The sequence below is a fragment of the Symphalangus syndactylus genome, chromosome 17 (genome assembly GCF_028878055.3).
Source record: "Symphalangus syndactylus isolate Jambi chromosome 17, NHGRI_mSymSyn1-v2.1_pri, whole genome shotgun sequence".
Classification (NCBI taxonomy): domain Eukaryota; kingdom Metazoa; phylum Chordata; class Mammalia; order Primates; family Hylobatidae; genus Symphalangus; species Symphalangus syndactylus.
This window is the reverse complement of record NC_072439.2, coordinates 17492545-17520317: the sequence shown is the minus strand read 5'-3', so window position 1 is coordinate 17520317 and position 27773 is coordinate 17492545. Positions and strand designations below refer to the sequence as shown.

Here is a 27773-nt window from a genome sequence, read left to right as displayed (position 1 = left end):
TTGGTTTCTAAATTGAAGTAAGTAGCTTATTTTTTAACCTTTTATTTTGTAAATTTCAAAACAAAAGTAGGGACTCAATGACCCCCCATGACCTATGTCATCCAACTTAAATATTTTCACTCAGTCTTGTTTCATCTGTATTTCCACTTATGTTGTGCTTTCCACTCTCTTCATCTCCCAGTGATTTTGAAGCAAATTCTACATATTATTTTGTCTATGAAATGCTACATTTCAGCGTATGTCTAACAAGAACTGGTTTTAAAAAGAAAACTTCAATACAAAATAGATATATGTTATAACTATTGGATACAAAGAATACAAAATTATTTCCAGATATTATTAGCAGAAGACTCGAGAGAGTTAACTAAAAGCAATTAACATCAAGGAGAGTTTAAAAGTAATTAAATGTGAAACAAGTAATAATAAACATTTATGTAACACTCTATGTTAATAATAATAAACCTTTATGTGAAACTCTGTGCTAAGCAGTCTTGTGAGATATATATATTTTATATATAATATATAATACATATTATATATTTAATATATATAACATATATATTTTTTTCTCATTTAGTCCTCACCACAACTCTTGTGAAATGAGAGTGTTATTTACATTTTACAGAAGATAAAACTGAAACCTAGAGATAAATAACTTACCCTAGACTGTATTAGGATAGAGTTGGAATTTGAGACCAAGAAGTTGAACTCTAGAGTCCATGCTCTTAACTTTTAAATTATGTTGCCCCTTGTCTACACATCTTTCCTCTACATGCAAGCAATACTAAGTTTGCAAACACAACAGAAAAAGTTCATATGTATTCACAAAAAAAGCAAAAAAAAAAACCCTTATAAATAAATTTAGGAAGATAAATATAAGTAATCTGAAGAAACCCTCAAAACCTTACTGAGAGAGAAAATGGACAAATAGAAATGCCATGTTACTAGCTGTGTTGTAAAGATGTAAAATCTTGCAGGTTGATCTGCAAATACGTATATGACAAAATCAGAATGGGATGCTTTGAGTGTTAGGTCATCTTCCTTTTTTCACTTCATTTATTTTTCTGCTAATTGTTTAAGATATTCAGAAAATAGGCCAGGTGCAGTGGCTCACACCTGCAATCCCAGTACTTTGGGAGGCTAAGGCAGGCCAATCACGAGGTCAAGAGTTCGAGACCAGTCTGGCCAACATGGCAAAACTCTGTGTCTACTTAAAAAATACAAAAATTAGACAGGCATGGTGATGCACGCCTGTAATCCCAGCTACTCAGGAGTCTGAGGCAGAAGAATCGCTTGAACCTGGGAGGCGGAGGCTGCAAAGAGCCAAGATCATGCTGCTGCACTCCATCCTGGGCAACTGAGTGAGACTCCATCTCAAAAAAAAAAAAAAAACAACTTTCAGAAAGTAAAGCATTAGTACTATACAATGTAAAACTGACTTTGTTTATCTGTCTTTTGTTTAGTCTTTTTTATTTTCTTTCAGAATGAACAAGGTGGCAATGTTTACTTCCAGGAACCTATAAATGCTGACTTAACCTGAATATTACAGGGACTTTAGAGTTACCACTGCTGGGCGCAGTGGCTCACGCCTGTAATCCCCGCACTTTGGGAAGCCGGAGCAGGAGGATCACTTGAGCCCAGGAGTTTGAGACCAGCCTGGACAACATGGTGAAACTCCATCTCTACAAAAAATACAAAAATTAGCCGGGCCTGGTGGCACAAGCCTGTAGTCCCAGCTACTCAGGAGGCTGAGGCAGGAAGGATTGCTTGAGCCCAGGAGGCGGAGGTTGCAGTGAACCAAGATCACGCTACTACACTCCAGCCTCAGCGACAGAGCCAGACCCTGTCTCAAAATAAATAAAGAAACAAATGAATAAATAAATAAAAATTTAAAAAAAGAGTTACCACTCAGGAACATTCTAGAAAGATGCACATCTAATCTAGAGATTTATCTGTCAACTGTCGGGAAGAGCTGAGACCAAAGTTTATATTAAGGTTCTGTTTATTGGCCATGAATTGGGTAAGGGCTCAAGATACAGTGAAGAGCAAGAAGATTATGAATCCATTTACTATAAATACTAGAAAACAAAAGTAAGAGTCAGAGAGGGTAGAAGGGCATGATCTGGAGGGGGACATTTCTCGGCAGGGAAAAGGAAAGTTCCCAGGGTTCAAATAGGGTGGTGTTTCTGGTACTACTGAGTGCAACCCTTAAGATCCTAATTCCAGTCTCTTGTATCACATCTAATGATTAATTTTTAAAATCTGAATTAACGTTATCATCATTATGATAGCCATTCAGCTCCAAGGATAGCAACAACCCATTCTGAAAACTCTGTCTTCATTTCCAGGAGTTTTCAGTGTTGGTTTCCCCCCTGTGTTAACAGTCCTTTTTTGTCTCCTTTGCTTGATCTCTCCTGTAAACATCGGAGGAACCCAGAAATCAGCTGTCAGCCTGTCCCTTGCCTTGTCTTCATCCACTCTGCTTAGCGTTGACATAACAGGCCTATTGCTCAAACCTTGTAATTTCCCCAGAAGGTCCTGTTTTCCTGACTAGACTTTGGGCAGCTCTGGGAACTGAGCTTCATAATGTTCTGTCTGGTAAGAGTGTTTTTGTTTGCCTGAGGCCTTGAGCCGTACTGTACCAGTTTGTCCAGATGGTTTATACTAACAATGTAATTTATGGAGGAACATCTGCTTTCCTTCTAGGAGTCTGGAGGTTCAGTGACTGACCCTTTATAAAAACCATGGACACCCAGGTTTAGGTGAGCTTCCCTCGATGGCAATGCTTCACACACGTTGTCACACATCATTGCTGGGGGGTTTCCCATGTGCTATGGTTTGGATATTTGTCTCCTCCAAAACTCATGTTGAAACTTAATCCCCAGTGTGGCAATATTGAAAGGTGGGGCAATATTAAGAGGTGATTGGCTCATGAGGGCTTTGCCTTCATGAATGGATTAATCCATTCATGGACTAATGGATTAACGGGTTATCACGGGAGTGGAACTGGTAGCTTCATAAGAAGAGAAAGAGAAACATGAGCTAAGATGTTACCACACTCAGTCCCCTTGGCATGTGATTCCCTGCACCACTTCAGGACTCTACAGAGAGTCCCCACCAGCAAGAAGGCTCTCACCAGATGCAACTCCTTGACCTTAGACTTCTAAGCTAACTGTAAGAAATAAATTTGCTTTTTAAAACAAATTACCCAGATTTAGATACTCTGTTATAGGCAAAAGAAAGCAGACTAATACACCATGTGACTCCACTGAAAGAGAACACTTGGAAGCTGGTGCAGGGTATCCTCTAGACTTCACCCCATGCACCTTTTCCCTTTGCTAATTTTATTCTCCATCCTTTTGCTGTAATAAACTATAACCATGAGTATAACAATTGGGTCCTATGAATTCCTCTAGAAAATCTTTGAGCATGAGGTGGTCTTGGGGACCCCCCGACAGAGGAGCTCATCCAGCCCCATAATTTTAAGTCCCACTGACAACTCTCAAATGTGTATCTCCAGCCATGACCTGTCTAGATTTTTATGAACAATTGCCTACTTGATTCTCCAACTGATTCTTGACATGTCTAAATTCTTGACATGAAGCGAATTCTTTATTTCTCTCCTTATCCCAAAGTTGCTCAGAAAGTGACCTGCCAATCATCCAGTTGCCCTGGCAAGAAACCATGGAGATATCCTTGTCTCCTCACTCTCTTTACCTTCAGCAAATCTCATTCTGACTCTCTCCACCCCTGCAATTCTCAGGATTCTAGGCATTTCATGCCTACCTCTCCTCAGGAGCCTCAATCCCTCACTTCACTACGTGTTTTCTCCTTTTATTAAGAGGTCTTAATTTCTTAACAGCTCCTTGTTCCTTATCTTCTATCATGATTTGAAAAGCCACTTCTCTGACCCCTGCCTTTGTCCCCTGCTCCTCTCTGGCTGACTCAGACTCACTCTTCTCTCTGGAGTCCAGTGTTTGCTCATCCTCAGCCTGCAACTATGATAAGCTGTTCAGTCTCAAACCTTGGTCCTCTAACTCTAGATCCACGGGCTGTCATTTTTACCGTGACTGTTGCTTTGAAAAGAAATATGAGTCAAAAATCTAAGATTCTATGGGAACAAGGGCCTGATCAACCCATTGCAGTAGAACATCACAAGGTCTACAGAGATGACAGAGAATGACTGGCTTATAATATGCACTTAATAAATGTCATTAAATACATGATCAAGCATGGTTTCACTAGGACTCCTGGAGAAAAGATCTCTGCTTCCGTTAGACCGAGGGGTTGATTTGGACGTAAGTGTTGGGCTCTGGATTCACAAGCTCCTGTTAAACAAAGAGAAAATGTGAGCTTCAGTTTCTAGGTGGATCCCCCAGTCTACTCACTGTAGTCTGGGGCCCAAACAGCCTGGAACTTTCCTTTCTTTGGAAATTCCAAAAATCTTCCTCCATTCTCATCACACTTTAGTAACACTGGCACATCTCTGTTCCTGGAATGGCCCATGTACTTCCCCACTGTGGTAAACAGACTCTAAAGTGGTCCCCATAATCCCTGCCTCCTGGTAGTCATTCCTTTATGTAATTTCCTCCCCTTGAGGGCAAGATCTGTGACTTGCATCTAACCAATAGAATATGGCCAAGGTGGAAGGATATAGATGATTGCATGTATGTGATCCTGTTACATAAGATTATGACTTCTGTCTTGGCTTTGAAGAAGCAAGATGCAATGTCGTGAGCTGCCTATGGAGAGGGCCACATGGCAAAGAACTGAGGATGACCTCCAGCTGACAGTAAGAAACTGAGGCCCTCATTATGACAGCCTGCAAGGAACTGAATGTTGCTAATGACCACATGAGCTTGGAAGTGGATCCATCCCCAGTTAAGCCTCAGATGAGACCTGGGCTTTGACTGACACCTTGATTATACAGCCTTGCAGAAGAGCTGTCTAAGCAATGCCTGAACTCCTGACCCACACAAACTGTGAGATAATAAATTCATGTTGTTTTAAGCTGCAAAGTCTGTGGTAATTCATTATACAGCAACTGATAACTCTACACCAACTTCAGGGCCTTTTTTACTGATGCCTCTCAAGTTGGAATGTTTCCTTCCATACTGTTTGCATGGTTTGCTCCTTCTAATCCCTCCAGAATGTAGCAGACACTGAGATGACTGACCTAACCTTCTTCCCCACACCACCTCCCTTGCTTGCTTCTATTGAAGAGACTGGGAATGTTAATGTACCACTTTCTCAGCCTCTGTTGCTACAAGGAGCACCATATGACTTTATTCTGGCTAATAAGATATAAGAGGAAGCTTACTGGGTGGGATTTCTGGGAAGACCTTTTGCCCGACTAATAATAGGAAACAAACATGGCTTCCCTACGCAGACACTGGTGAAGAGAAGGACTTAGGTGGCTAAGTTTTTACCAGTTCAAAGCTGATTAGAGAGCTGACAAACCTAAACATGATCCATACCGTGGCCTGAACCAATCTGATTCTCCTATGGAGAATTTGAACCTAGAAACGCTTAAAGGGCAGCAGAAGATGTTGTTATATATACTCTGAAGTTATAGAGAAGCAATGACCAGGAGACTTACATAGAAATTCAATCTGGATTGAGAAGGATGAGATGAATTCATAGATTAGTGAAAACGGGAAACTGTATAATAAGAGAGAAACAGCCTCTTGATGGCATTCGAGTCGCCAAGAGGCCCAGGAGTAATTTCTGAAATTGAGTTATCTGATATTTCTCAGTGTTCTCTCAATTAATCCCCATTTGAACTACATTCAAAGGGTTTAACTTTCTTAACATTAAAATTTCTTGACTAAGATATTAGTATATGAAACATTCAGCCAGGTGCAGTTGCTCACATCTGTAATCCCAACACTCTGGGAGGCCAAGGTAGGATGATCACCTGAGCCCAGGAATCTGAGGCTGCAGTTGGCCATGATCGCACTACTGCACACAACCTGGGCGAAAGAGCAATAATACCTTGTCTCAAAAAAATAAAAAGGTATATAGGATATTCACATTTTTCAAGAATAGTTCATCTGTCTGTTAGGCTAAAATCTACCCCTCTTTTACCTATCCTCCATGGTAATTTATGTGCCCTCTGGAACAACAAGGAACACATTTATCCCCCTCCTTGAAGCCTGTCAGACACACTAAAATATTGGAGTTCTCTGTCCCTAAACTTTCTCTTTTCCAAACCCAATAAAATCCTGTCAGTAGGACATGGATTTGAGCCCCTGTTCTGGCCTCTCTCTTATTCCTCCTCTGGATAAACTCTGACTGGTCACTGCCTTGTTCAGAATATAGAATCTGAAGTCCATTCTTGGAATTGGAGTAATCTGGCTGTCCTGATGACAGGGTTGAGATCACTTGCATTCTCTAAAGTAACTCTACTAGTCCTTAGAACTATGGAGCCATCACTTGACTGCTCTAAACTTGTTATTGGAATTTTGCTTATGCCTGGATGAACTAATAGTTTTCTTCTTTTTTATTTTTTTCTTTCTGAGACAAGGTCTTGTTCCATTGCCCAGGCTGGAGTGCAGTAGCTCGACCTCAGCTCACTGCAACCTCTGCCTCCCAGATTCAAGTGATTCTCCTGCCTCAGCCTCCCGAGTAGCTGGGATTACAGGTGCCTGCCACCATGCCCAGCTAATGTTTGTATTTTCAGTAGAGACAGGGTTTCACCATGTTGGCCAGGCTGGGCTCGAACTCCTGACCTCAAGTGATCTGCTTGCCTCCACCTCCCAAAGTGTTGGGATTATAGGGGTAAGCCACCGCGCCTGGCCCAGTTTTCTTCTTTTTGAATGATGTAACTAATCATACCTCTCTGTTTTATTGTTACCAGGAAGCTTAGAGACATATAAGAGATATAGTGGCAGATATCATGTAGGTCCAGCATATAATTTTACTTTTTACCCATATATTGACTTCTTGCTATTGTTAAAAATATTTTTTCTGATTGTAATTTCTATTTCTAATTTAACACCATTTTGTAGTGTTGTATATAAACTGCTTCAAATCTTCCATAAGAAAAACTGCTTCAAATCTCCCATGAGAAAAATGTGGGGAAGTAAATATCATGAATGAAATGAAAGATTGGAAAGGAAAGGAAATGAATGAAAAGGAATAGACTTTAGGAATGTAACTGAAAGAGATGGCAAAGGCATAAATGAAATGGAGGGAAACTGAATAGGACAGAAAGGAATACAATAAAAATTAAAGGCAGAGAATGGAGTGAAATAAAATGGCATGATGTCCAAAGAAGGGCAAATGAAAGAAATTAAATGAAAAGGAAAATTGTAATGGAGAGAAAGAAATAAAATGAAGCAGAAAAGAGAGTAATAAAACAAGGCAATTTTTTAAAAAATTAAAAAAGCAGAAAAGATATAAAATGAAGCAGAAAAGAGAGTAATAAAATAAGGTAATGAGGGGACAGAAATGGAGAGGAAATGAGAGAAAAGTAGTATAGTAGAAGGAAAGTATAACATTAAAGAATAAAAATAAAGCAACAAAATTAAAAAACCAGAAAAGAGGTGAAATGGAATGCCATGGAATATAAAATGATGAAATGAAACTGAAATCAATGGTATGAAGAGTAGGAAATGCAAAGCACTGGAAAGAGATGGAAAGAACTTAAATGAAATGAAAAGGAGTGGAATGGAATGACTTGAAAAGAAGAAATTAAATGGAAAGCTTGAAAAGGAAAGTAATAAAGACAAAGGAATGAAGTGCCATAAAGGGCATGAACGGAGAAGATGAAGTGAGAAAACATGGAGTAGAATGGAATGGAATAGAATAGAGTGGGGTGGATTGGAAAGAAATGAAAAGGGAAAGGAATTGAAGAGAACAGATGGAGAGGAATAGAAAACAGTGAAATAGAATTGAATGAAAGGGGAGGGGATGGAGAAGAGAAAGTGAATGGAAAAGAAAGAAGGGAATGGGAAAAAAGAAAAAGTGAATTGAAAAGAAATATAAAGAATAAGAACTGGAATGCAGTGGAATGAAATGAAAACCAATCAAATGGAAATGAATGTAAATAGGGACATTGACCAGGAAGGAATGGAGAGGTAGGAAATAGAACGGATGAAATGGATTAAATATATGGATGGAAATAAGAGGACTGAAATGGGATAGGAAGAATAAGAATGGAAATGAAATAAAGTCGTGGGACGGGAATTGAGTGGGCTGGAATAAAAGAGTGAATGAAATGTAAAATAAATGAATTGAAAGGAATTAAAAGAAAAAATAAAAATGGATAAAATGTAATAAAAAGAAAGGAAAAGAATGAAAAGGAATGAAATAAGAAAGCGATGGAAAGGAATGTAAAGGGATCAAACAGAGCTGAGTGGAATGGAATGAAAAGGCATAGAATGAGCCAGGCAGGGTGGCTCATTCCTGTAATCTCAGCACTTCGGGAGGCCAAGGCGGGCAGATCAATTGAGGTCAGCAGTTCAAGATCAGCCTGGCCAACATGGTGAAATCCCGTATCTACCAAAAAATACAAAAATTAGCTGGGTGTGATGGCTCGTGCCTGCAGTCCTAGCTACTCGGGAAGCTGAAGTGGGAGAATCCCTTGAACCTGGGAGGCGGAGGTTGCAGTGATAAGAGATTGAGTCACTGCACTCCAGTCTGGGTGATGGAGCAAGACCGTGTATCCAAAAAAAAAAAAGAAGAAGAAGCAAGGAAGGAAGGAAAGAAAGAAAGAAAGAAAGAAAGAAAGAAAGAAAGAAAGAAAGAAAGAAAGAAAGAAAGAAAGAAAGAAAGAAGAAAGAAAATAAAAGGCATGGAATAGAGTGAATGGGAAGAGATGGGATGGGGGAAATAGAGTGGAAGGAAATAAAACCCAATGGGATGGAAAGAAAATGGCAGAGTGAAGTGATATAGAAATACAGAAAATGAATAAAGCTAAATGGATAGAAAGGAAATGGGTGGAGTGAAACATGGAATGCAATAAAACAGAGTGCATTGGAAAGGAATGAAGTAAAACTAACCAGAAAATGACACGATGGAAATGAATAGGATGGAATTGAGAAGATTTTTAAAGGGAAATTTTCTTCATAGTTCATCCTACAGACTCTTTAGTAGGGAAGAAAAAGCAGATTGGTGACAGATTTCCACCGTCCAAAGACTCAATGTGGCATAAACATACCTCATAGATTGACTCCATGTTTTTTGGCGCAGTGGAGAGCAATCTGAGTGGGGGCATCAGAGGTTTGGGTGGTGGCTTCCAGGGGCTGAAAGAATTGCCTCCAGGGCTTGCTGAAGGCAGCTTTGTCTGCAAGTAAGCAGAGAAATTAGGCAGGGCCCACAGACACAGATTGCCAGGAATGTACCAGCTTATACTCTTCAGGGACCCAGAGAGTGGAAGGAATCTGTTCAGGTTCTTGCAGAGAATCAGAAGTGGAAGCAGGGTTAGAACCCAGGCCCTTGCCCTGACCCAGAACTCTCCTTTTTCCTGCTGGATCTGCAACCTTTACTCCCAGCTTCCTTTTCACCCCAGCATATGCTGGTCCAGTACCACCTCATTGGCAATCCAATTCCAAGCCCTGGAGGTGGAAGGAACAAAAGAGGATCCAGGGTCTTGGCATCTAACCCAGCTCCCTGTGAGGCCTTAGGCTACTCTCTTCCCATCCCTGGCCCTGTGATGTGCCATGAAAGGTTTAGACAAGATGATCTCTCAGGCTTATCACATATAAAATTCTCAGATTATCTTTCCTCCATAGAATATTTAACCAAACCCAGCAGGGCCAATGTACCTCATAGGTCTCCTCTGGAAGGTCTGGTGGTCGCATCTGGGGAAAAACAAAATTGCAGAGAGGTCATAGGGCTTGGAACAGGGGCTACCGCAAGAGATTCTCAGAAATAGCTTTGGCCTCAGAGGCAGTTATAGCGCTTCTGATTCCCAGAGGGCTCCAAGCTAGGAATTGTCATGCCAAAGAGTAAGAAGACGAGGAGAAGAGATGAAAAAACCTGGGAGAGTCTTGAGATCCTCAGAGAAGTCAGAGGAGGAGATGCAGAGAGACTTAACCTGGCACTGGGTTTTCTCAAAAGATTATGCTAGCCCCCACCCTAAGAAGTAAGCCTATAGCGGCCTGGTCAGAGGATCAAGGAGGGTCCCTCTGCAGCATCACTCACCATTTCCACTCTGATCCGTCCCTGAAGCTGGGATATATTGCAATACTCAGGACTCAGGCTTTCTGGAAAAAGTGAATCTCAGTCAGGAGCTGGAGTTCGAAAGAGATATGGGGCAAGGGGCTGTTTTTCCAGGACCCCTGGCCCCAGGAAGGAAGTGCAGAAATCTCCCTTCCCAGGACTCCCTGTCATATTTCCAGTGAGCTTGACCAGGAATGTCCTGGAAATCAAGCTCTGGGTTAGGTAAGGCTGTTTGGTGACACAGAAGAGGTGAGAAATCTAAATTCTAGCCCCAGTTTTGACACTGGATCCTCTGTAGCCTGGGTTTAGCCCTTTATCCCTAATGGCCTTGGTTTTCCTCTCTGTAAAATGGGGCTGGATTGGACAGTTTCTAGAAAGCCTTCCATATCAAAAGGCCTATCCTTCCAGAATCCCAGACCCAGAGATGGCAAGTATGTTTCATTTTGTCTTTGGTTAACTCTAACCCATCAGTACAGGGCACTCGAGGCACTCTACTGAGATATGTTATGAGGCTAGATTTGGATTCAGCAGGAAGGAGTGTTGTGATTGATTCATTCTGTCTACAACAATTAGTTAACAAAGTTTTCTGAGACTGAGAAAGGAGAGAATTCCAGCATGTTGTCCTGCTTTTGCCGTGACTGTTGGAACAGGCAGAACCCGTCAGAGGGCTTGACTCCAATCTCATCCATATTCCAGATGGGAACACAGAGAGGCTCAGAGTGGACAGGGCTTGCCCTGATCATACAGTGACCTGGTGGCGAAGCTGGGAGCCCCCAGGACCAGCCTCTTCCCCAGCGCTCACCCCTGCCCCAGGCATCAGCCACCATAGGGTCACTTACCGGAACTGGGCTCTGTGGGGTGCTCCTCCTCCGGGGTGGGTTGTGAGGTCTCATGACTGGGGTCCTCTGTCGTTTTCCTTGAGGGCCTGAAACCCCAAAGCCCTCATTCTTCTGTGCCTCTAGTCCTTGCCCATCTCCACAGGTTCTGTCCATATCCCATGTCCATTCTTGAACAATGCCCACAACCCACTGAATTCCCCAGGTGCCAGACAAGAGTCAGCGCCATGGTCAGCAACACACCCGGCAAGCGCCCCCTGCTGGCTACACTCCCATTTCCCCCCCTCCCTGTATCCCTGTATTACCGTCTGGCATTTCTGATGTAGAGAAAATAGCCCAGTTCTGAGGCCACAGCAATGACAGCCAGGATCCCGATGACAATACCAGTGATGGCCCTTGAGGACAGGGAGGAGGACTGGGGACCTGGACAAGGAGAGAGAATCAAGACCCAGGCTTGACACACCCTCATCCCTGTCCCCAGCCCATTCCCAAGCTTGCAGCTTTTTCTCTACTGATATTTTGTGAGCACTTGTTTTCCAGTCGTTGGGAGGCATCAGATTGTGGTTTTTGGTTTTTGGTTTTGCTTTTTTTTTTTTTTTTTTTCAGACAGGGTCTTGCTCTGTCACCCAGACTGGAGTGAAGTGGCGTGACCTCAACTCACTGCAACCTCCAGGTTCAAGTGATCCTCCCACCTCAGCCTCCCCTAGTAGCTGGGACTACAGGTACCAGCCACCACGCAGGCTAATTTTTTGTATTCTTTGGTAGAGAGGGGGAGTTTCACCATGTTGGCCAGGCTGGTCTGGACCTCCTGACCTCAAGTGATCCGCCCGCCTCAGCCTCGCAAAGTGCTGGGATTACAGGTGGGAGCCACCGCACCTGACCTCAGTCTGTGGTATTAACAGCACCATTTGTAAACTAAAATATCCAGTTTCTGGGTCCAAATTTCAGCAGCGTGACTTTCGGCATGCTACTTAACCTCTCTAGGCTTCAGTTGTCTCTTTTGTAAAATGGGAACAATAGGGTTTACAGGGCTTCTGGAAAGATTAAACATATACGTATTCATTTGGCATATATATAGTGTTTCTTTGGAACCATGGAAAGTGATCAGTAAATGTTGGCCATGATGACAACGCCAATTAGGATAATGGATCAAATATGGCTTTGCCTTTTATTCCTCCCAGAAAAGAGGCACAGACCAGAGAAAAGAGCTTTGGCCACCAGAAACCCGGCTTTCACTTAGAGCCACTTGACTCGCTGGGGCCGTGTGACCCTGGACAAGTGAATTCATTTCTGAGTCTCATTTCTTCATCCGTAAATAGCACAGGATGTTTGCAAAGATGAGATGAAATCATGAATGTTAACACCTGGCACATACTAGGTGATTAATAAACAGCAATTGTTTTCATTAATATTGGCCTGCCAATTGCCCATCTCACTTCTGGCTGAACCTTTCTCAAAAGGGTGAAATTGAGCCTCTGAGTTAAGAACACAGCTACAAAGATCAGGAGGCTGAGGAAGGAGCTCTGCTTCAGAGGGGTGCGAGGGAACTTCCCAGGGTGCTTCAGGGATTCTTAGTTTCATTCTCTGCATGTCCATTTTTTTTTTTTTTGAGATGGAGTCTCACTCTGTTGCCCAGGCTGGAGTGCAATGGTGCGATCTCAGCTCACTGCAACCTCCACCTCCCGGGTTCAAGCAATTCTTCTGCTTCACCCTCCCAAGTAGCTGGAATTACAGGTGTGCACTGCCATGCCTGGCTAATTTGTGTGTGTGTGTGTGTGTATTTTTAGTAGAGATGGGTTTCACCATGTCGGCCAGGCTGGTCTCAAACTCCTGACCTCAGGTTATCCACCCGCCTCGACCTCCCAAACTGGTCAGATTACAGGCGTGAGCCACCACACCTGGCCGCATCTCCATTTCTTTATATGTCAAGCAAGGATAAGAATTCTAAACTCTATAGACTTTTTAAAAAATTTTTGGGGACGGAGTCTCACTCTATCACCCAGGCTGGAGTGCAGTGGCACGATCTTGGCTCACTGCAACCTCTCCCTCCTCTGCAACCACTGCAATCTCGCTGCCTCCCAAGTGATTCTCCTGTCTCAGCCTCCCAAGTGGTGTGATTACAGGTACCCACCACCACGCCCAGCTAATTTTTGTATTTTTAGTAGAGATTGGGTTTCACCATGTTGCCCCGGCTGGTCTTCAACTCTTGACCATATGTGATCCACCTGCCTCAACCTCCCAAAGTGCTGGGATTACAGACTTGAGCCACTGTGCCCGGCCTCTATAGACTTTTGAAGGGATTAATGAGATCATGTATAAAACTACCAGCACAGTGCCTGATACATACCAGATGCTTGACAAATGGTGATGATGATGATGATGATGGTGATGATGATGAAGATGATGATAGAAGCTGCTATCTAGCAAGCTCTAAGCACCAAGAGACCTCCATACATGATCTCATTCAAATCCTACAATATCCCCGTGAGCATCAACTGGACTCACTGCTTCCTTCCCTGAGCCCGTTGCTCCATCCATCAAATGGTCTTAACAAGACCACAAGATTGTTCCGAAGATTAAATGAGGTAATTTGGAAGTTGATATAAATGGTGTCCTAGGCTTAGTGAACAACTTGAGGAGGCCAGCCTGGTTTCAAACCCCAATGACAGGATTTGAGTCTATAGGTCTCAGTTTCCCTTCCGGTACAATGAAGAAACCAACAGGCTCACCTCAAAACTGGCTGACAGAGAGTACCCACAAAGTGTTTGCTGATATTATATATGGGAAAGTTGGATTCAGACATGTGGTACAGGCTCAATAAATAATAATTTTAGGCTGAGCTTGGTGGCTCAAGCCTGTAATCTCAGCACTTTGGGAGGCCGAAGTGGGACAATCACTTGAGCCCAGGGGTTTGAGACCAGCCTATGCAACATAGGGAGGCCCCGTCTCTACAAAAAAATATAAACAAAAAATTAGCTAGGTGTGGTGGTGCACACCTGTAGTCCCAGCTTCTCAGGAGGCTGAGGTGAGAGGATGGCTTGAGCCTGGGAGGTTGAGGCTTCAGTGACCCATGATCATGCCACACACAAAAAAAAAGAATAATTTTATTTGTTTAACAAACACAATATGCCAAGCACTGCCCTAAGAACTTTACGAATGTTAACAATCTTCAACAACACTAAGAAATAGGCAGAATTATTATGTTTTACAGCTAACAAATCAGAGGCCCAGAGAGGGTAAGTAACTTGCCCAAGGTCACACAGCTAACAAGCATTGGAGAAGGATGTGAATCCCAGTGAACAGTGACACTGTTGCCTTCTCAAGAATTAAAGACAGAGATATGGGGACTCCCTGCCAGTCAAGTCCAGTTGTTATTAACATCATTTCTGATTCCCCATATAGCTCATTCCTTCCCTCACTGAGTATGCCTCTGATTCATTGTCCTTCTAAACAACTCTGGAAGATAGGCATCACGTCCCACCTAAATCTCATCTTGAATTATAGCTCCCATAATTCCCAAGTGTTGTGGGAGGGACCTGGTGGGAGATAATTGAATCATGGGGACGGTTTCCCTCATACTGTTCGCATGGTAGTGAATAAGTCTCACGAGATCTGACGGTTTTACAAAGGGTTTCCCCTTTTGCTTAGTTTTCATTCTCTCTTGTCTGCCACCATGTAAGACATGTCTTTCGCCTTCCACCATGATTGTGAGGCCTCCCTAGCCGCGTGGAACTGTGAGTCCATTAAACCTCTTTTTCTTTATAAATGACCCAGTCTTGGGCATGTCTCTATCAGCAGCGTGAAAACAGACTAATAAACATCACAAGCCCAATTTACAGGCAAACAAACCGAGACTCAGAACAGCTTGGAGAGTTTTCCAGGGAACACAGCAGGAAGTACAGGTTCCACATTCCCCTGAGCATTAGGGGTTGGGATTCAACAGCTGTGGACTGAGAACCTGCTCAGGCAGTGTGGAGACTGCCACGCTCCAGCCCTCGGTAGGGATAGACTAGGTAGCTGGGACCAGCATCAGGAAAGGCCCCTCAGGTCCTAGGAGAAGGCAACCCTGAGAGACTCACCTACCACCTTGATCAGGACTGAAGCGGAGCGGGTCAGGCCGGTGAGAGAGTTGGAGGCTGTGCAGTTGTAGATCCCGTCGTGTTCCCAGGTCAGAGCCCTGATGATCAGCTGCTCACCCAGGTGCTCCGCGGTGGAGTGTTCAAGAGTCCAGCGATACTCAGCGCCTGGCTTGGACTCGGCCCAGCACTGCAGGGTCAGGCTGGAGTTGAGCTCTGCCTCGATGGCGCTGATCATCTCAGATGCCAACTCCCTGGTGATGTTCACTTGGTCAGGACCATCTGTGTGTAAAGCCAAACATGATGCGCCCTGGCCCCCATCAGCGAGTTATCCCATTCTGCCCCATTCACTTTCACCCTGGAATTTCAGTAAAATAAACAGAACATGTTCCTTTTTCCTCCTTAGCTGTCTGACAAGCAGAGTGTGGTCCACAACACTGGGGGTGGGGGAGATCCAAACAAAAACAAGGGCTGGGCACGGTGGCTCACGCCTGTAATCCCAGCACTTTGTGAGGCCGGGGTGGGCAGATCACGAGGTCAGGAGATCCAGACCATCCTGGCCAACACGGTGAAACCCCGTATCCACTAAAAATACAAAAAATCAGCCGGGCGTGGTGGCACGCACCTGTAGTCCCAGCTACTCGGGAGGCTGAGGCTGCAGAATTGCTTGAACCTGGGTGGTGGAAGTTGCAGTGAGCCAAGATCGTGCCACTGCACTCCAGCCTGGGCGACAGAGCAAGATTCCATCTCAAAAAAGAAAAAAAAAGAAAAAAAAACTGCCTTTGCAAAAGTTAATTCAAAGAAGTGTTTTAGGTCACCCAGGCATCAGAAATTGTTGCTAGGCCAAGTGCAGTGGCTCACACCTGTAATCCCAGCACTCTGGGAAGCCGAGGTAGGTGGATGTGAGTGGAACTCTCGAGACCAGGAGTACAAAACCAGCCTGACCAATGTGGCGAATCACGTCTCTACTGAAAAATAAAAATAAAAACTAGCTGGATGTGGTAGCACATGCCTGTAATTGCAGCTACTCGAGTGGCTAAGAATCACTTGAACCTGGGAGGCAGAAGTAGCAGTGGGCCAAGATTGTGCCACTGCACTCCGGCCTAGGTGACAGAGTGAGGCGAAAGAAAGAAGAAAGAAAGAAAGAGAGAGAGAGAGAGAGAAGGAAGGAAGGAAGGAAGGAAGGAAGGAAGGAAGGAAGGAAGGAAGGAAGGAAGGAAGGAAAGGAAGGAAATTGTGGCTGTGTCCTGTGTATATAATCCCTAACTTCTAGTACTGTGTATTCTCAATGGTATAAACACGTGCAAATTTTCTTTGTAATGTCAGAGGGGATCATTGTCACTTTTCTCTTCCATCACATATAAGAAGGAAATAAATGAAAGTAGTTGTTGGATTTCTCATATAAATTAAGAGTTTAGGCCTGGGGCCGAGGCTCATGCCTGTAATCCCAGCACTTTGGGAGGCTGAGGCAGGGAGATCACTTGAGCTCAGGGGTTCAAGACCAGCCTAGGCAACATAGTGAGACCTTGTCTCTGTTTTTAAAAAAACCTAAAAGAGTTTAAGAATCATACTTTATTTAAATTAATGTAAAATACTGGAAAGGATGCAAAAGGTTGCTAATCGAGACATTCTAGGCGGGGAGGAATACCCCGACTCTGCTCCCTCCTAAGCATCATTTGAACCTGTTCATTTCTCTCCATCCTGACCCCATGGCCACTTGGATCCCTCACCTGCATCCCAGCCCCTCCTCGTCTCCCCATCCCAGTCTCATCCTCCACACAGCAGCCAGAGAAGTCTTCCTAAGTACTAAACTGTCACTGTCCCTCCTGTGTTCAGAACCCTCTGTGGCTCCCCAGTGCCCTTGGGACAAAGCCTATGGCTGATGAGGCCATTTACAATTTGATTCTTACAGACCTCCTCCAGCCCCACCTTTCCACACCTCTTGCTCTCACTCAGGAATTAAATCCCACTCGGAGATTCTATCCTTGTTACACTATCTCTTGCCTCAAAGCCATCACACGCTCTCTTCCCTCTGCCTGGAATGCTCTTCCCTGACTCTGCTCTAAGCAGCCTACTCCTACTCATCCTTCAGCTCTTAGGGCGGACATCCCCATTCATGATGACCCTTTGCAACATCCCCCGATGGAGGCTTCCTTTGGGCTCCCCATACCCTCCCTTTGTCCCCCGAGGTCCCATTTGTCATGCTGTGTTTTATTTGCCTGCTTAGTGACCTCCCCATCCCCAGCAGCTGTGAAAGCTGAAAATCATGGCAAGTATCAAATGCCCAACATGTTGCTTAGCACAGAGAGAGCACAAAGTATATATTTTTGGTTTAATGACTGAATTGAGAAGGAAAGAGGAGAGAGCAACAGAGAAGTGTAAAGAGGAGCAAAGACATGTACTTAACCCCTACCTCTGTGTTCCCTGCTACTTTGCATGTACAAGAGTGCACCCCTCCTTTCTTTCCCTGTAGAAACCTCTTCTCCCCCAAGCTTCTCCATCTTGGTTCATGACTCCTACATCCTTTCAGTGGCTCAGGCAATAAACCCTAGAGTAATTCGTGACTCCTTTCTTTCTCTTTCACCTAATATCAGTCAGCAGCATATTCAAAATACATCCACAGTGCAACCATTTCTCAACACTCGACAGTTGCCATTCTGGTCCAGCCCTATCATCTCTTGCTGTGCAACTGTGGCCACCAGGAGGAGCTCTTCAAAGACCTCCAATGGCAGAAATGTAATTGATCAAGGGCCCAATTGCTGTAACCCCCAAATCTACTCCCAGCCCTTCCACAGGCTGCACCCTGCCAGTCCCTGAGTGCATCCAGGAAACTAAGGCAGGGTTCTTCCTGGGAGACATGGAAGGTCCCAACAGCCTTTGATGGGTGTTCCTTCAAGTGCATCGTTATCCAGGTGCTTCCATTCAAGTCTCTGTCCCTCTCCCCGTCACTCAGGGTCACACTTGCATCTCAGTCTCTCAGTCTAATGGCTCTCCCAGCCTCCCTGCAGCTGCCTCCCTAGTTATCCTCACAGAAACATTTCCCCTAATAAAACCCTTGCATGAATAATCCCGTTAATCCCACCTTGGGGTCTGCTTCTCCAAGGATCCGGACAAATACAACTCCTTCTCTCACTCCCCCTCTCCCCCGCTTCTATGTTTGCCTCCCTGTAGACAAAGGCCAGTGAGACCCTGTGAAAGCCTAAATCTGGTGGTGTCCCTAAGCCTTATCACCTGCTTCTCTGTTTATGGTCTGGCTTCTCCCCTAGAACATAAGCCCCCTGAGGGCAGGCACTTGGCCTTGTCCAGTGCCCAGATTCATGCCTGACACAGAGCAGGAGCTCAATAATCATAGCATGAATGACCAGAAGGAAGAATTTAAAGAGAAGGAGGGAAGCAGGGAGAAGGGGAAGGTCCAGGCCCCAGGTGACTCACAGTTGATGGTCAGCTCAAGGGGCTCACTCCGGGCCCGGCTGCCCCAGTTCCAGACCTCACAGGCATAGGGCCCCGTGTCATTCCGCTGGAGGCCATGGATGATTAGGGTCCTGTTGTCAGCTGACAGCTGCAGGTGCTCACTGGGCAGGAGGGGCTGGCCACTCAGGAACCACTGGACATTCACACTCTGATTGATGGTTTGGCAGGTCAGGTCCACAGACCTAGCATTCTCCACAAGGTTCAGGCTTGAAGGCACGACTTGAGGCGTGGTCAGTGTTTCTGGAAACACGTAGAGATACACAGTCAGGTTCAGGGAGATTTCACCCATCTCCTGCCCTTGTGGGGCCCACAAGTTTTTCCAGGAGTGTGTGTGTGTGTGTGTGTGTGTGTTGTGTGTGTGTGTGTTGTGGGTGGTGTATATGTGTATATGATTTGCATAATGCTGGTGTGTGGGGTACGTGTATGTCTTTTGTGGATGAATGTGTGTTGTGTGATTATTATGTGAATATGCAATGAGTTTTGTGTGTATGGAGAGTGTGTGATGTGTGCGTGTTTTGCATCTCTTGTGTGTGTTGGGTGTATGTGTTGAATATGAAGTATGTGTGTGGTACTCATATGCACTTTGTATGTGAGTATATGCTATGTGTATATATTTGTCGTATATGAGTGTGTGTTCTGTGTCTGTGGTATTGTGTTATGTGTTTGTGTTGTGTGATGTGTGCATATGCTCTGAGTATGTGCTGCATGTGGCATGTGTATGCATTTTGTGTGTGCATTGTGTGTCTGTTGTATATATGTGTTGAGGGTGTTGACTGTATGGTATGTGGTGTGTTTTCCATGTTGCCCATCTTGAGTGTCTGTGATGTTGAATGCTTGTAATGTTTAGTGGGTGCTGAATGTCAATGATATGTGTTGTGTGTGTCTATTAGTGCATATTAGGTGTATATATATTTTATGTGAGTGTGTCATGTATATGTGATCTTGTTTGTTGTGTAGATGTATGTGAGATATGTATGTCTGTGTTTTGTATGTCATGTGTGTTGTATATGTGTTGTATGTGTGAGCATTTTGTGTGTGTGTTGTGAGTTTGTGTACATGTGTTGTGGGTTTGTATGTATATGCTGTGTGTATGTGTGTATGTGCTGTGGGTTTGTATGTATGTGCTATGGGTTTGTATGTGTTGTGGGTTTGTGTGTATGTCTTGTATGTCTGATGTGTTATGTACTTTGTGATGAGTGAGTTGTATACCTCTGTTGTGTGCATGCTATATGTGTGTATGTTTTGTGTGAGTGTGTGTTGTATGTCTGTGGTATTGCACAGTTGTGTACATGTTATATATGAGTTGTGTTTACTGTGTGTATTGTACATGTGCGTGAGTGTGCTGTGCATGTGGGGATATTATCTGTGTGTGTATGGAGTGTGTGAATGTTGTGTTAGTGTTTTTAAATGTAGACAGTTAAACCCCCCATCTCCAGATAATCCAATCATGGGCAATCCCTAGAGAGCCACCAGGGTCTCGTGCAGGATGTGCCAAGGCAGGCAAAGGAGCCAGTGTGCCCAGCCTTCCCTGCAGTCAGAGCCCTGCTGCATTAGAAATCCCCCTGGGTCCTCCTCAAACTCTGGGGTATTGGTGTAGCTCACTGGCTCTTAAGATTTTTTTTTTTTTCAGATGGAGTCTTGCTCTGTTGCCCAGGCTGGAGTGCAGTGGCTCGATCTCGGCTCACTGCAAGCTCCACCTCCCGGGTTCACCCCATTCTCCTGCCTCAGCCTCCTGAGTAGCTAGGACTACAGGCGCCCACCACCACGCCTGGCTAATTTTTTGTATTTTTAGTAGAGGCGGGGTTTCTCCGTGTTAGCCAGGGTGGTCTCAATCTCCTGACCTTGTGATCTGTGCACCTCGGCCTCCCAAAGTGCTGGGATTACAGGCGTGAGCCACCGCGCCTGGCCTCTTAAGGTTTTTTTCCAAGATCCCTTCAAAACTCTGATGATAACCCTAGACCCTTCCTCCAGAACACAGCACAAACATTTTGCATGCAACTCAATGTCATGCAGGGATTTCTCCCTCACACAGTATCCAAAGGCCCCGGATTAAGAACTCCTGGTTCCTTCTGACATGGCCAGCATCTGACTCTTAGAATAACGAAGGAGAGGAACCGGGAAAGGAGACTCACCAAGGACTTGGACCTTCAGAGTACCCAGGCGGGACAGGTGGGTGGCACTGTTGGACACCAAGCACCTGTACAGGCCCTCATGTTCTCTGGACACAGCATGGATGGTGAATGTCCTCGTGGTGTGAGACAGAATGGAGTCAAGGAGAAACCAGGTATAGGCAGAGGGTGGGTGAGATTTTGTTTCTGCCAAGAAGGTCACGTTGGAGCCCTCCATCACCTCAACCACCTCCCCACTGGCAACACCAGACTCCAGTTTGATTTCAACAGGATCAGGACCATCTGAGAGGACAGAAACAATTACAGCAGTAACAATAGCATCAGCAACAGGTCTCTTACGGAGGTCTTTAATAGATCAATAAATACTTTATTTCCCTCCTCCCCACTCAAAGGCTAGATAAATTGCAAACGAGGTACAGTAGTCAGATGGAGATGAAACTTCAGCCTCATCCCTGGGTAAAGCAAGATTGAAAGACACGTCTAAAGTATGCCAGCTGAATGGTTATTGTAGCTCACACCTGTAATCCCAGCACTTTGGGAGGCTGAGGCAAGAGGATTGCTTGGAGCGAGGAGTTTAAAACCAGTCAGGGCAACATACCAAGATCCCATCTCTACAAAAAATTTAAAAATTAGCCAGGTGCAATGGCTCATGCCTGTAGTCCCAGCTACTCGGGAGGCTGAGGCAGGAGGATAGCTTGAGCCCAGGAAGTCGAGGCTGCATTGAGCTATGATTGCACCACTGCACTCCAGCCTGGACAGCAGAGTGAAATCTTGTCTCAAATGAATGAATGAATGAATGAATGAATGAATGAATGAATGAATGAATAAAGTGAGCCAGCTAATGCTCTTTGCTCACCCCTATCCAGGCAAGGTTTTGGATCAAATGTCTGAGGTTTGGGAGCTCAATTTTAGACACATTAAGTTGGAGGTTTCCAGTAGAATCCAAGTAGAGATGTCAAACAGTTATATGTCTGAAGTTCAAAGGTAGACAAGTCCACATCTGGATGGTATTTCAAGCTGTGAGACTGAACGAGGCACTAAGGAAGTGAGTGTCGGTGAGGGGTTGGAGAGAATGGAAAGGGACTCACAGTTCACGTCCAGGAAGATGGGGTCGCTGCTCTGCCTCAGAAGGGCATCTCGGGCTTCACATTGGTAAGTCCCCGAGTCCTCCCGCTGGACAATGAGGATGGTGAGGATCTTGCCATCCTTGGACAGCTGCATGCGCTCATGGAACACGACGGAGAGGTTGTTGGAAACCCAGTGGATGGTAATGTTGACGTCCTTGGTGTTGCAGTAGAAGGTCACCATGTCCTTCTGCTCTATGGCAGTGCCTGGGCTGATGGCAATGGAGGGCTTGGCCAGCTCTGAAAGCAAGCAAGGGAGACAGAGGCAGAGACACAGGGAGAGGAAGAACAAACAAGACATAGTCACAGAAGGACCCAGAGAAACAGGACTGGATTGGAATTGCCAGAAGACACTCTGGAGTTGGATGCTGGGGCTTGGATGCTGGATCTACTGCTCATTCTAGGTGTCATCTTGGGCAAGTTACTTCCGCTTTCCAAGCCCCATTGAAAGTGATTGCACAAGTGAAGCAGAGGGTCTGCGACCTGACAAGGGGTCAATCAATGTCAGCTGCAATGACAATCAAGCTTATGACATGAGTGCCAGCAAGGGCCCCCTACCCACTCTTTTTCTTTATTGAAACAGGGTTTCATTCTGTCACCCAGGCTGGAGTGCAGTGGTGCAATCACGGCTCACTGCAACCTTGACCTCATGGGCTCAAGCGATCCTCCCACCTCAGCCTCCCAAATAGCTGGGACTACAGGTGTGCACCACCATACCTGGAGAATTTTTTTTTTTTTTTTTGTAGACATGGGGTCCCCCTATGTTGCCCAGGTGGGTCTCAAACTCCTGGGCTCAAGTAATCCACCCATCTCAACCTCCCAAAGTGCTGGAATGACAGGTGTAAGGAACTGCACCCAGCCCCCCTACCCACCTTTTAGCCAACTTTGCCCACCCCAGCCATGACAGCCACAGCCCTCCCTCTTTACCCCTGACTCCTGGCACAGCTGACTGGACCAGTTGTTGCCAGACCCTGGCTGAGCCAATCAGATTCGTCCTCTGAGGACTTTGGGCGTGAGGCTCGGATAGAGGATCTCCATGGAGGCAGAGATCAGAATGACTGTCTTGTTTTCTGGCCCCCACCTCTGGATATGCCATGAATCTGGGGTTTCCTGGGGGTCCCAAACACAGGCAGAACAACATCCTCACTTTGGGTGGCGTCAAGTGGGTTGGCATTGAGGGTGAGCTGGGCTGCAGCTGGAGGACTCCATATGGTCCAAAGCGAGGCTAGAAGGGGAGAGAGGAGGCATTCATGGAGGGAGAGGTGTGTTGGGGGGTGCCTGGCTAGGGTCTTCAGAAGCACAGGGAGCTCTGAGGCCATAGGGCTGGCATTCCGCCCATAGAGACCTGAGTCCTACTCGTTACTTACAGCTATGTGACCTGCAGCATGTTTTCTTGTTTGTTTGGTTTTTGTTTGTATATGTGTTTTTGTTTTTTTGAGGCAGAGTCTGGCTCTGTCACCCAGGCTGGCATGTAGTGGCACAATCTCAGCTCACTGCAATCACTGCTTCCCAGGTTCAAGAGATTCTCCAACCTCAGCCTCCCAAGTAGCTGGGATTACAGGCACAGGCCACCATGCCTGGCTAATTTTTGTATTTTTAGTACAGACCAGGTTTCGCTGTGTTGGCCAGGCTGGTCTCAAACTCCTGACCTCAAGTGATTGGCCCTCCTCGGCCTCCCAAAGTGCTGGAATTACAGGCGTGAGCCACTGTGCCCAGCTGCAGCGTGTTTTTGTCCTCTCTGAGCCTCAATCTCCTCAACTGTAAAATGGGCATACTATCACCTGCTTCCTAGGGTTGTTGTGGGGGTGGTAATGAATATTGGCAAACTTTGACTGGGCCCCCTGATAGTCACTGTGTTCTCTCCAGTGATGCGCCCTCTACTGGAGACACGTGATGGTCCCTGTATTCCACATAGAGGAAAAACCGATGCTCAGAGAGGTGATGTCACTCACCAAGATGGTATTAGCAATGGCAGAAGCTGAACTTGAACCTGGCCTGCCAGGCCCTGAAGACTGTGCTCTCAACACTGTAATTCCTCCTGTCAGACCAGAGATGGCCACAGAGCCAACCCTTGATTAACGGGTACTTCTACTGTGATCTTGGTGAAAAATATTGACTTTTGGTACTTCCTCTGATGTGCCCTTAGGCAAGATTTCACTTGCATGGGGAGGAAAGGAGAACAAGATAGCAGAAGTTGCCAGTTTTCAGCGGGGTGTGGAGGCTCATGCCTGTAATCTCAGGACTTTGGGAGGCTGAAGTGGGAGGATCACTTGAGCTAAGGAATTTGAGACCAGCGTGGGCAACATAGTGAAGCTCTGTCTCTACTAAAAATTTTTAAAATTAGCTGGGGGTGTTGGCCCACATCTGTAGCCCCAGCTACAGTCTGAAATGGGAGGATCACTTGAGCCTGGGAGTTTGAGGCTGCAGTGAGCTATGATTGCACTATTGCACTCCAGCCTGGGTGACAGAGCAAGATCCTGTCTTAAAAAAAAAATACAAACACACAAAAAAATGAGTTTCCAGTTTTCCATTTGATCATTCTGCACACCACTACGGGGGCTGCAAGAGACTATGGGACCTGACGCGGTGGCTCATGCTTGTAATCCCAGCACTTTGGAAGGCCGAGGTGGGTGGATCACTTGAGGCCAAGAGTTCGAGACCAGCCTGGTCAACATGGTGAAACCCCGTCTCTACAAAAAAATACAAAAATTAGCCGGGTGTGGTGACGTGCACATGTAACCTCAGCTACTTGGGAGGCTGAGGCACAAGAATCTCTTGAACCCAGGAGGCAGAGGTTGTCGTGAGCCGAGATTTTGCCACTGCACTCCAGCCTGGGTGACAGAGCTAGACCTTGTCTCAAAACAAACAAACAAACAAACAAACAAGACTTTGCTGGGGCCCAACACCAGCAGCTGTGCTCACACGCAACTGACCTCATCTCTCCCATGAGCTCAATTAACACAGTCCCTCTGCACCTCTCAAAAGGGCCCCAATGGGGCCCAAACACTGCCCAATTCCCTGCCCAGTGAGTGAATAAGGGCACGAGCTCTTAGGAACAAATATGAACTCTGTCACTTACTAGCCCTACTATCATGGGTAAGGGACTTTCTCTTTGTGAGCCTCAGTTTCTTCAACTGAAAAATGGAGATAATAGTAGAACTCAGCTCATCTGGTGGTTGTGAAGTCTGAGTGAGATATCAAATGTGACATGCTTAACACAGTTCAGAGCAAATATTCAGCCACCATGATGGCAACGATGATGATGATGATGGTGGTCTTGATGATGAGTTCTTGTGTCTGTGGTTTCTCTGCCTCAAATCCTATTAGAGGTTAGGCTCACAGCCTCAGAGCCTGACCACCTGGGTTTGAATCTCATCTTTGCCATTTATTTGGGCAAGTGATGTTCCCTATCTGAGCCTCAGTTTCCCCATTTGAAAAATGGCAGTAGTAACAGTTCCAGCCTCACTTAACTGTCATAAGGATAAATGAAATGATGTGAGCAAAAGCATTGATGGGGGCCTCATCATACCCACCCGAGACAGGAAGCCTCTGTGGAAAGCCTGCCACGGCCCCTTCCCTCTGGCTTTCTTCTCACAGGGTCCTGCCTTTGTCCCACCAGGAAGAGGCAACGCTTATAGACTCACTGTGGATGTGGCTGATAACTCTCAGCCTCCCAGGACTACAGAGCCCCTGCACCCTTCCAGGGTTAGCCAGGAAGCTCCAACCCAGAGAATGAGAAGCTGGTCTCAGAGACACACAGCAAGGCTGGGCTGAGCCCTCACCTCTGCACATGACCTGTTGCAAAATCATGTCCTCACTTCCAAAATACTTTTTTCACCAAAATATTCTAGTTTCTGCCTTTTGTCTCAGATGCCTTTTAGGCAGAAATTTCACATCCATCCCCATCCTCATCCGTGGACCTGGCTGCTCAGGGCTGGCACAGCCTCCCTCCACCTGTCTCTCATCTGCTTGTCTGAATCTCTGTGATACTCCAACTCTCTCCCTGTGTCTCTGAATCTATTTCTGGATGTGTCTTTACACAGTTCTCTCCCTGTCTCTTTGTCCTCTGTCTCCCTCGCTTTCTGCCCCTCCCTGTTTTTCCCACTGGTATCCTTTCTTTCTTTCTTTTTTCTTTCTTTCTTCTTTCTTTCTTCTTCTTTTTTTTTTTTTTTTTTTTTTTTTTTTTTTGACAGAGTCTTACTCTGTCACCCAGGCTGGAGTGTAATGGCACAATCTCGGCTCACTGCAACTTCTGCCTCCCAGGTTCAAGCAATTATCTGCCTCAGCCTCCCGAGTAGCTGGGATTACAGGTGCCCACCCACCATACCCAGCTAATTTTTGTATTTTTAGTAGAGATGGGGTTTCACCATCTTGGCCAGGCTGGTCTTGAACTCCTGACTGTGTGATCTACCCGCCTCGGTCCCCCAAAGTGCTGGGATTACAGGCGTGAGCCACTGTGCCTGGCCCCCACTGGTATCATTTCTAAGGTTATTTTTTCACCTTTTGTCTCTGTCTCTCTGTGTATCTCTTCTCCCTGTATTTCTCTCTCTCTCTTTCTCCCTGGGTCTCTGGTTCTGTGGCTGTGACTCCATCTTTCTCTCTCTCTCTCTTTCTCTGTGTACACAGACACACAAACACACGTCTTTGTCTTTTTCCCGTCTGTGGTCTCTGTTTATGTCTCCTTCTGTCAGTCTCTTGCATTTGTATTTTTTTCTGTCTCTGTCTCTCTGTGTCTGTTTCTCTCTCTGCCTCTGTCTCTCTTTCCTCAAGTGTACACACACACACACACACACACACACACACACACCACTGACAAATATACATATATCTTTGTCTCTCTTTGCCTCTGGTCTCTGTTTATGTCTCCTTCTGTCAATCTCTTTTGTATCTTTATTTCTGTATTTCTCTTTATTTCTTTTTCTTTCTTTCTTTTTTTTTTTTTTTTGAGACAGGGTCTTGCTGTGTCACTCAAACTAGAGTGCTATGGTGTGATCTCAGCTCACTGCAGCCTCCACCTCCGAGTTCAAGGTTCAAGTTATTCTCCTACCTCAGCCTCCCAAATAGTTGGGACTACAGGCACACGCCACCACACCCAGCTAATTTTTGTATTTTTAGTAGAGACGGGGTTTGCCATGCTGGCCAGGCTGGTCTCGAACTCCTGGCCCCAAGTGATCCGCCCACCTCGGCCTCCCAAAGTGCTGGGATTACAGATGTGAGCCACCACACCCGGCCCTATCTTTATATCTGTATCTGTCTTTATTTCTGTCTCTGTCTCTGTGTCTCTATTTTTTTCTCTGCCTCCATCTCTTTCCTCGAGTGCACACACACACACACACACACACACCACTGACAAATAGATGCATACAACCTCCCTCCTCCCCCATCTGAAGGAAGCAGGGCACTCACCTGAGAGCAGGATTCCCATCCAGTGGTGTCCCCATAAGTCAGCAGGCCCCATGGGTCCTGGCACCTGACTTCAGTGTGCCAGGCCGTCTGTCACCCCGGCTTGCACACACAGATACAGTCCTCACTCCAGCTGCAGCCCCTCCACCTCCCTTCTCTCCTCTCCCACCCTGCTACAAACTCACACACACTGCAGTAACTGCGGCTTCCAGGACAGACAGCGGTGGTGGCAGGGAAGTAACTTTGACCCTACCTCTGCCCTCCACCCCCAGGGCTCACTTTCCTTCCCTGCCCAGCACAGAGAGCGGGAAGTCCAGGAACCCTGGAGACCGGGAACTGAGATTACGATGGTCAATAGCAATGATAATAAAAAACAACAGTTCCTTGGCCCCGAGAGCTTAATAACCAGGCCCAGTGCCAAGTTCATTATAAGCAGCCAATAAATATTAAATGAGCTGGAATCATGCTTGTGATATAGATCCTGGTCATAAACAAAAGCTCTGGAGTCAGACCGGCAGGAATCACAGACTGAGCAGGACTGGGAGAACTCCAGGAGAAGCCTGACGT

At 45.6% G+C, this 27773-nt stretch overlaps 1 protein-coding gene across 4 annotated transcripts; it reads right to left on the bottom strand.

Annotated features, from left to right (window-relative positions):
- Positions 1-1988: 1988 nt before the first annotated feature.
- On the bottom strand, positions 1989-27425 carry CEACAM20 (CEA cell adhesion molecule 20). 4 transcript variants are annotated; one of them, XM_055247370.2, is made up of 12 exons: positions 27210-27425; positions 22885-23028; positions 21768-22043; positions 20683-20961; positions 18512-18790; positions 15083-15361; positions 11309-11426; positions 11007-11092; positions 10150-10211; positions 9771-9806; positions 9164-9289; positions 1989-4328 (listed from the first exon to the last, which is right to left on the bottom strand). In XM_055247370.2, the coding sequence occupies exons 1-12, from the start codon at positions 27259-27261 to the stop codon at positions 4275-4277; spliced, it is 1791 nt and encodes a 596-aa protein (XP_055103345.1). In that variant the 5' UTR covers positions 27262-27425; the 3' UTR covers positions 1989-4274. The 4 variants fall into 4 exon arrangements, with proteins under 4 accessions (XP_055103345.1, XP_055103346.1, XP_055103347.1 ...); XM_055247371.2 differs by lacking the exon at positions 9771-9806 and having other exon boundaries at positions 4172-4328; XM_055247372.2 differs by lacking the exon at positions 15083-15361 and having other exon boundaries at positions 4172-4328.
- Between the last annotated feature and the right edge of the window lie 348 nt (positions 27426-27773).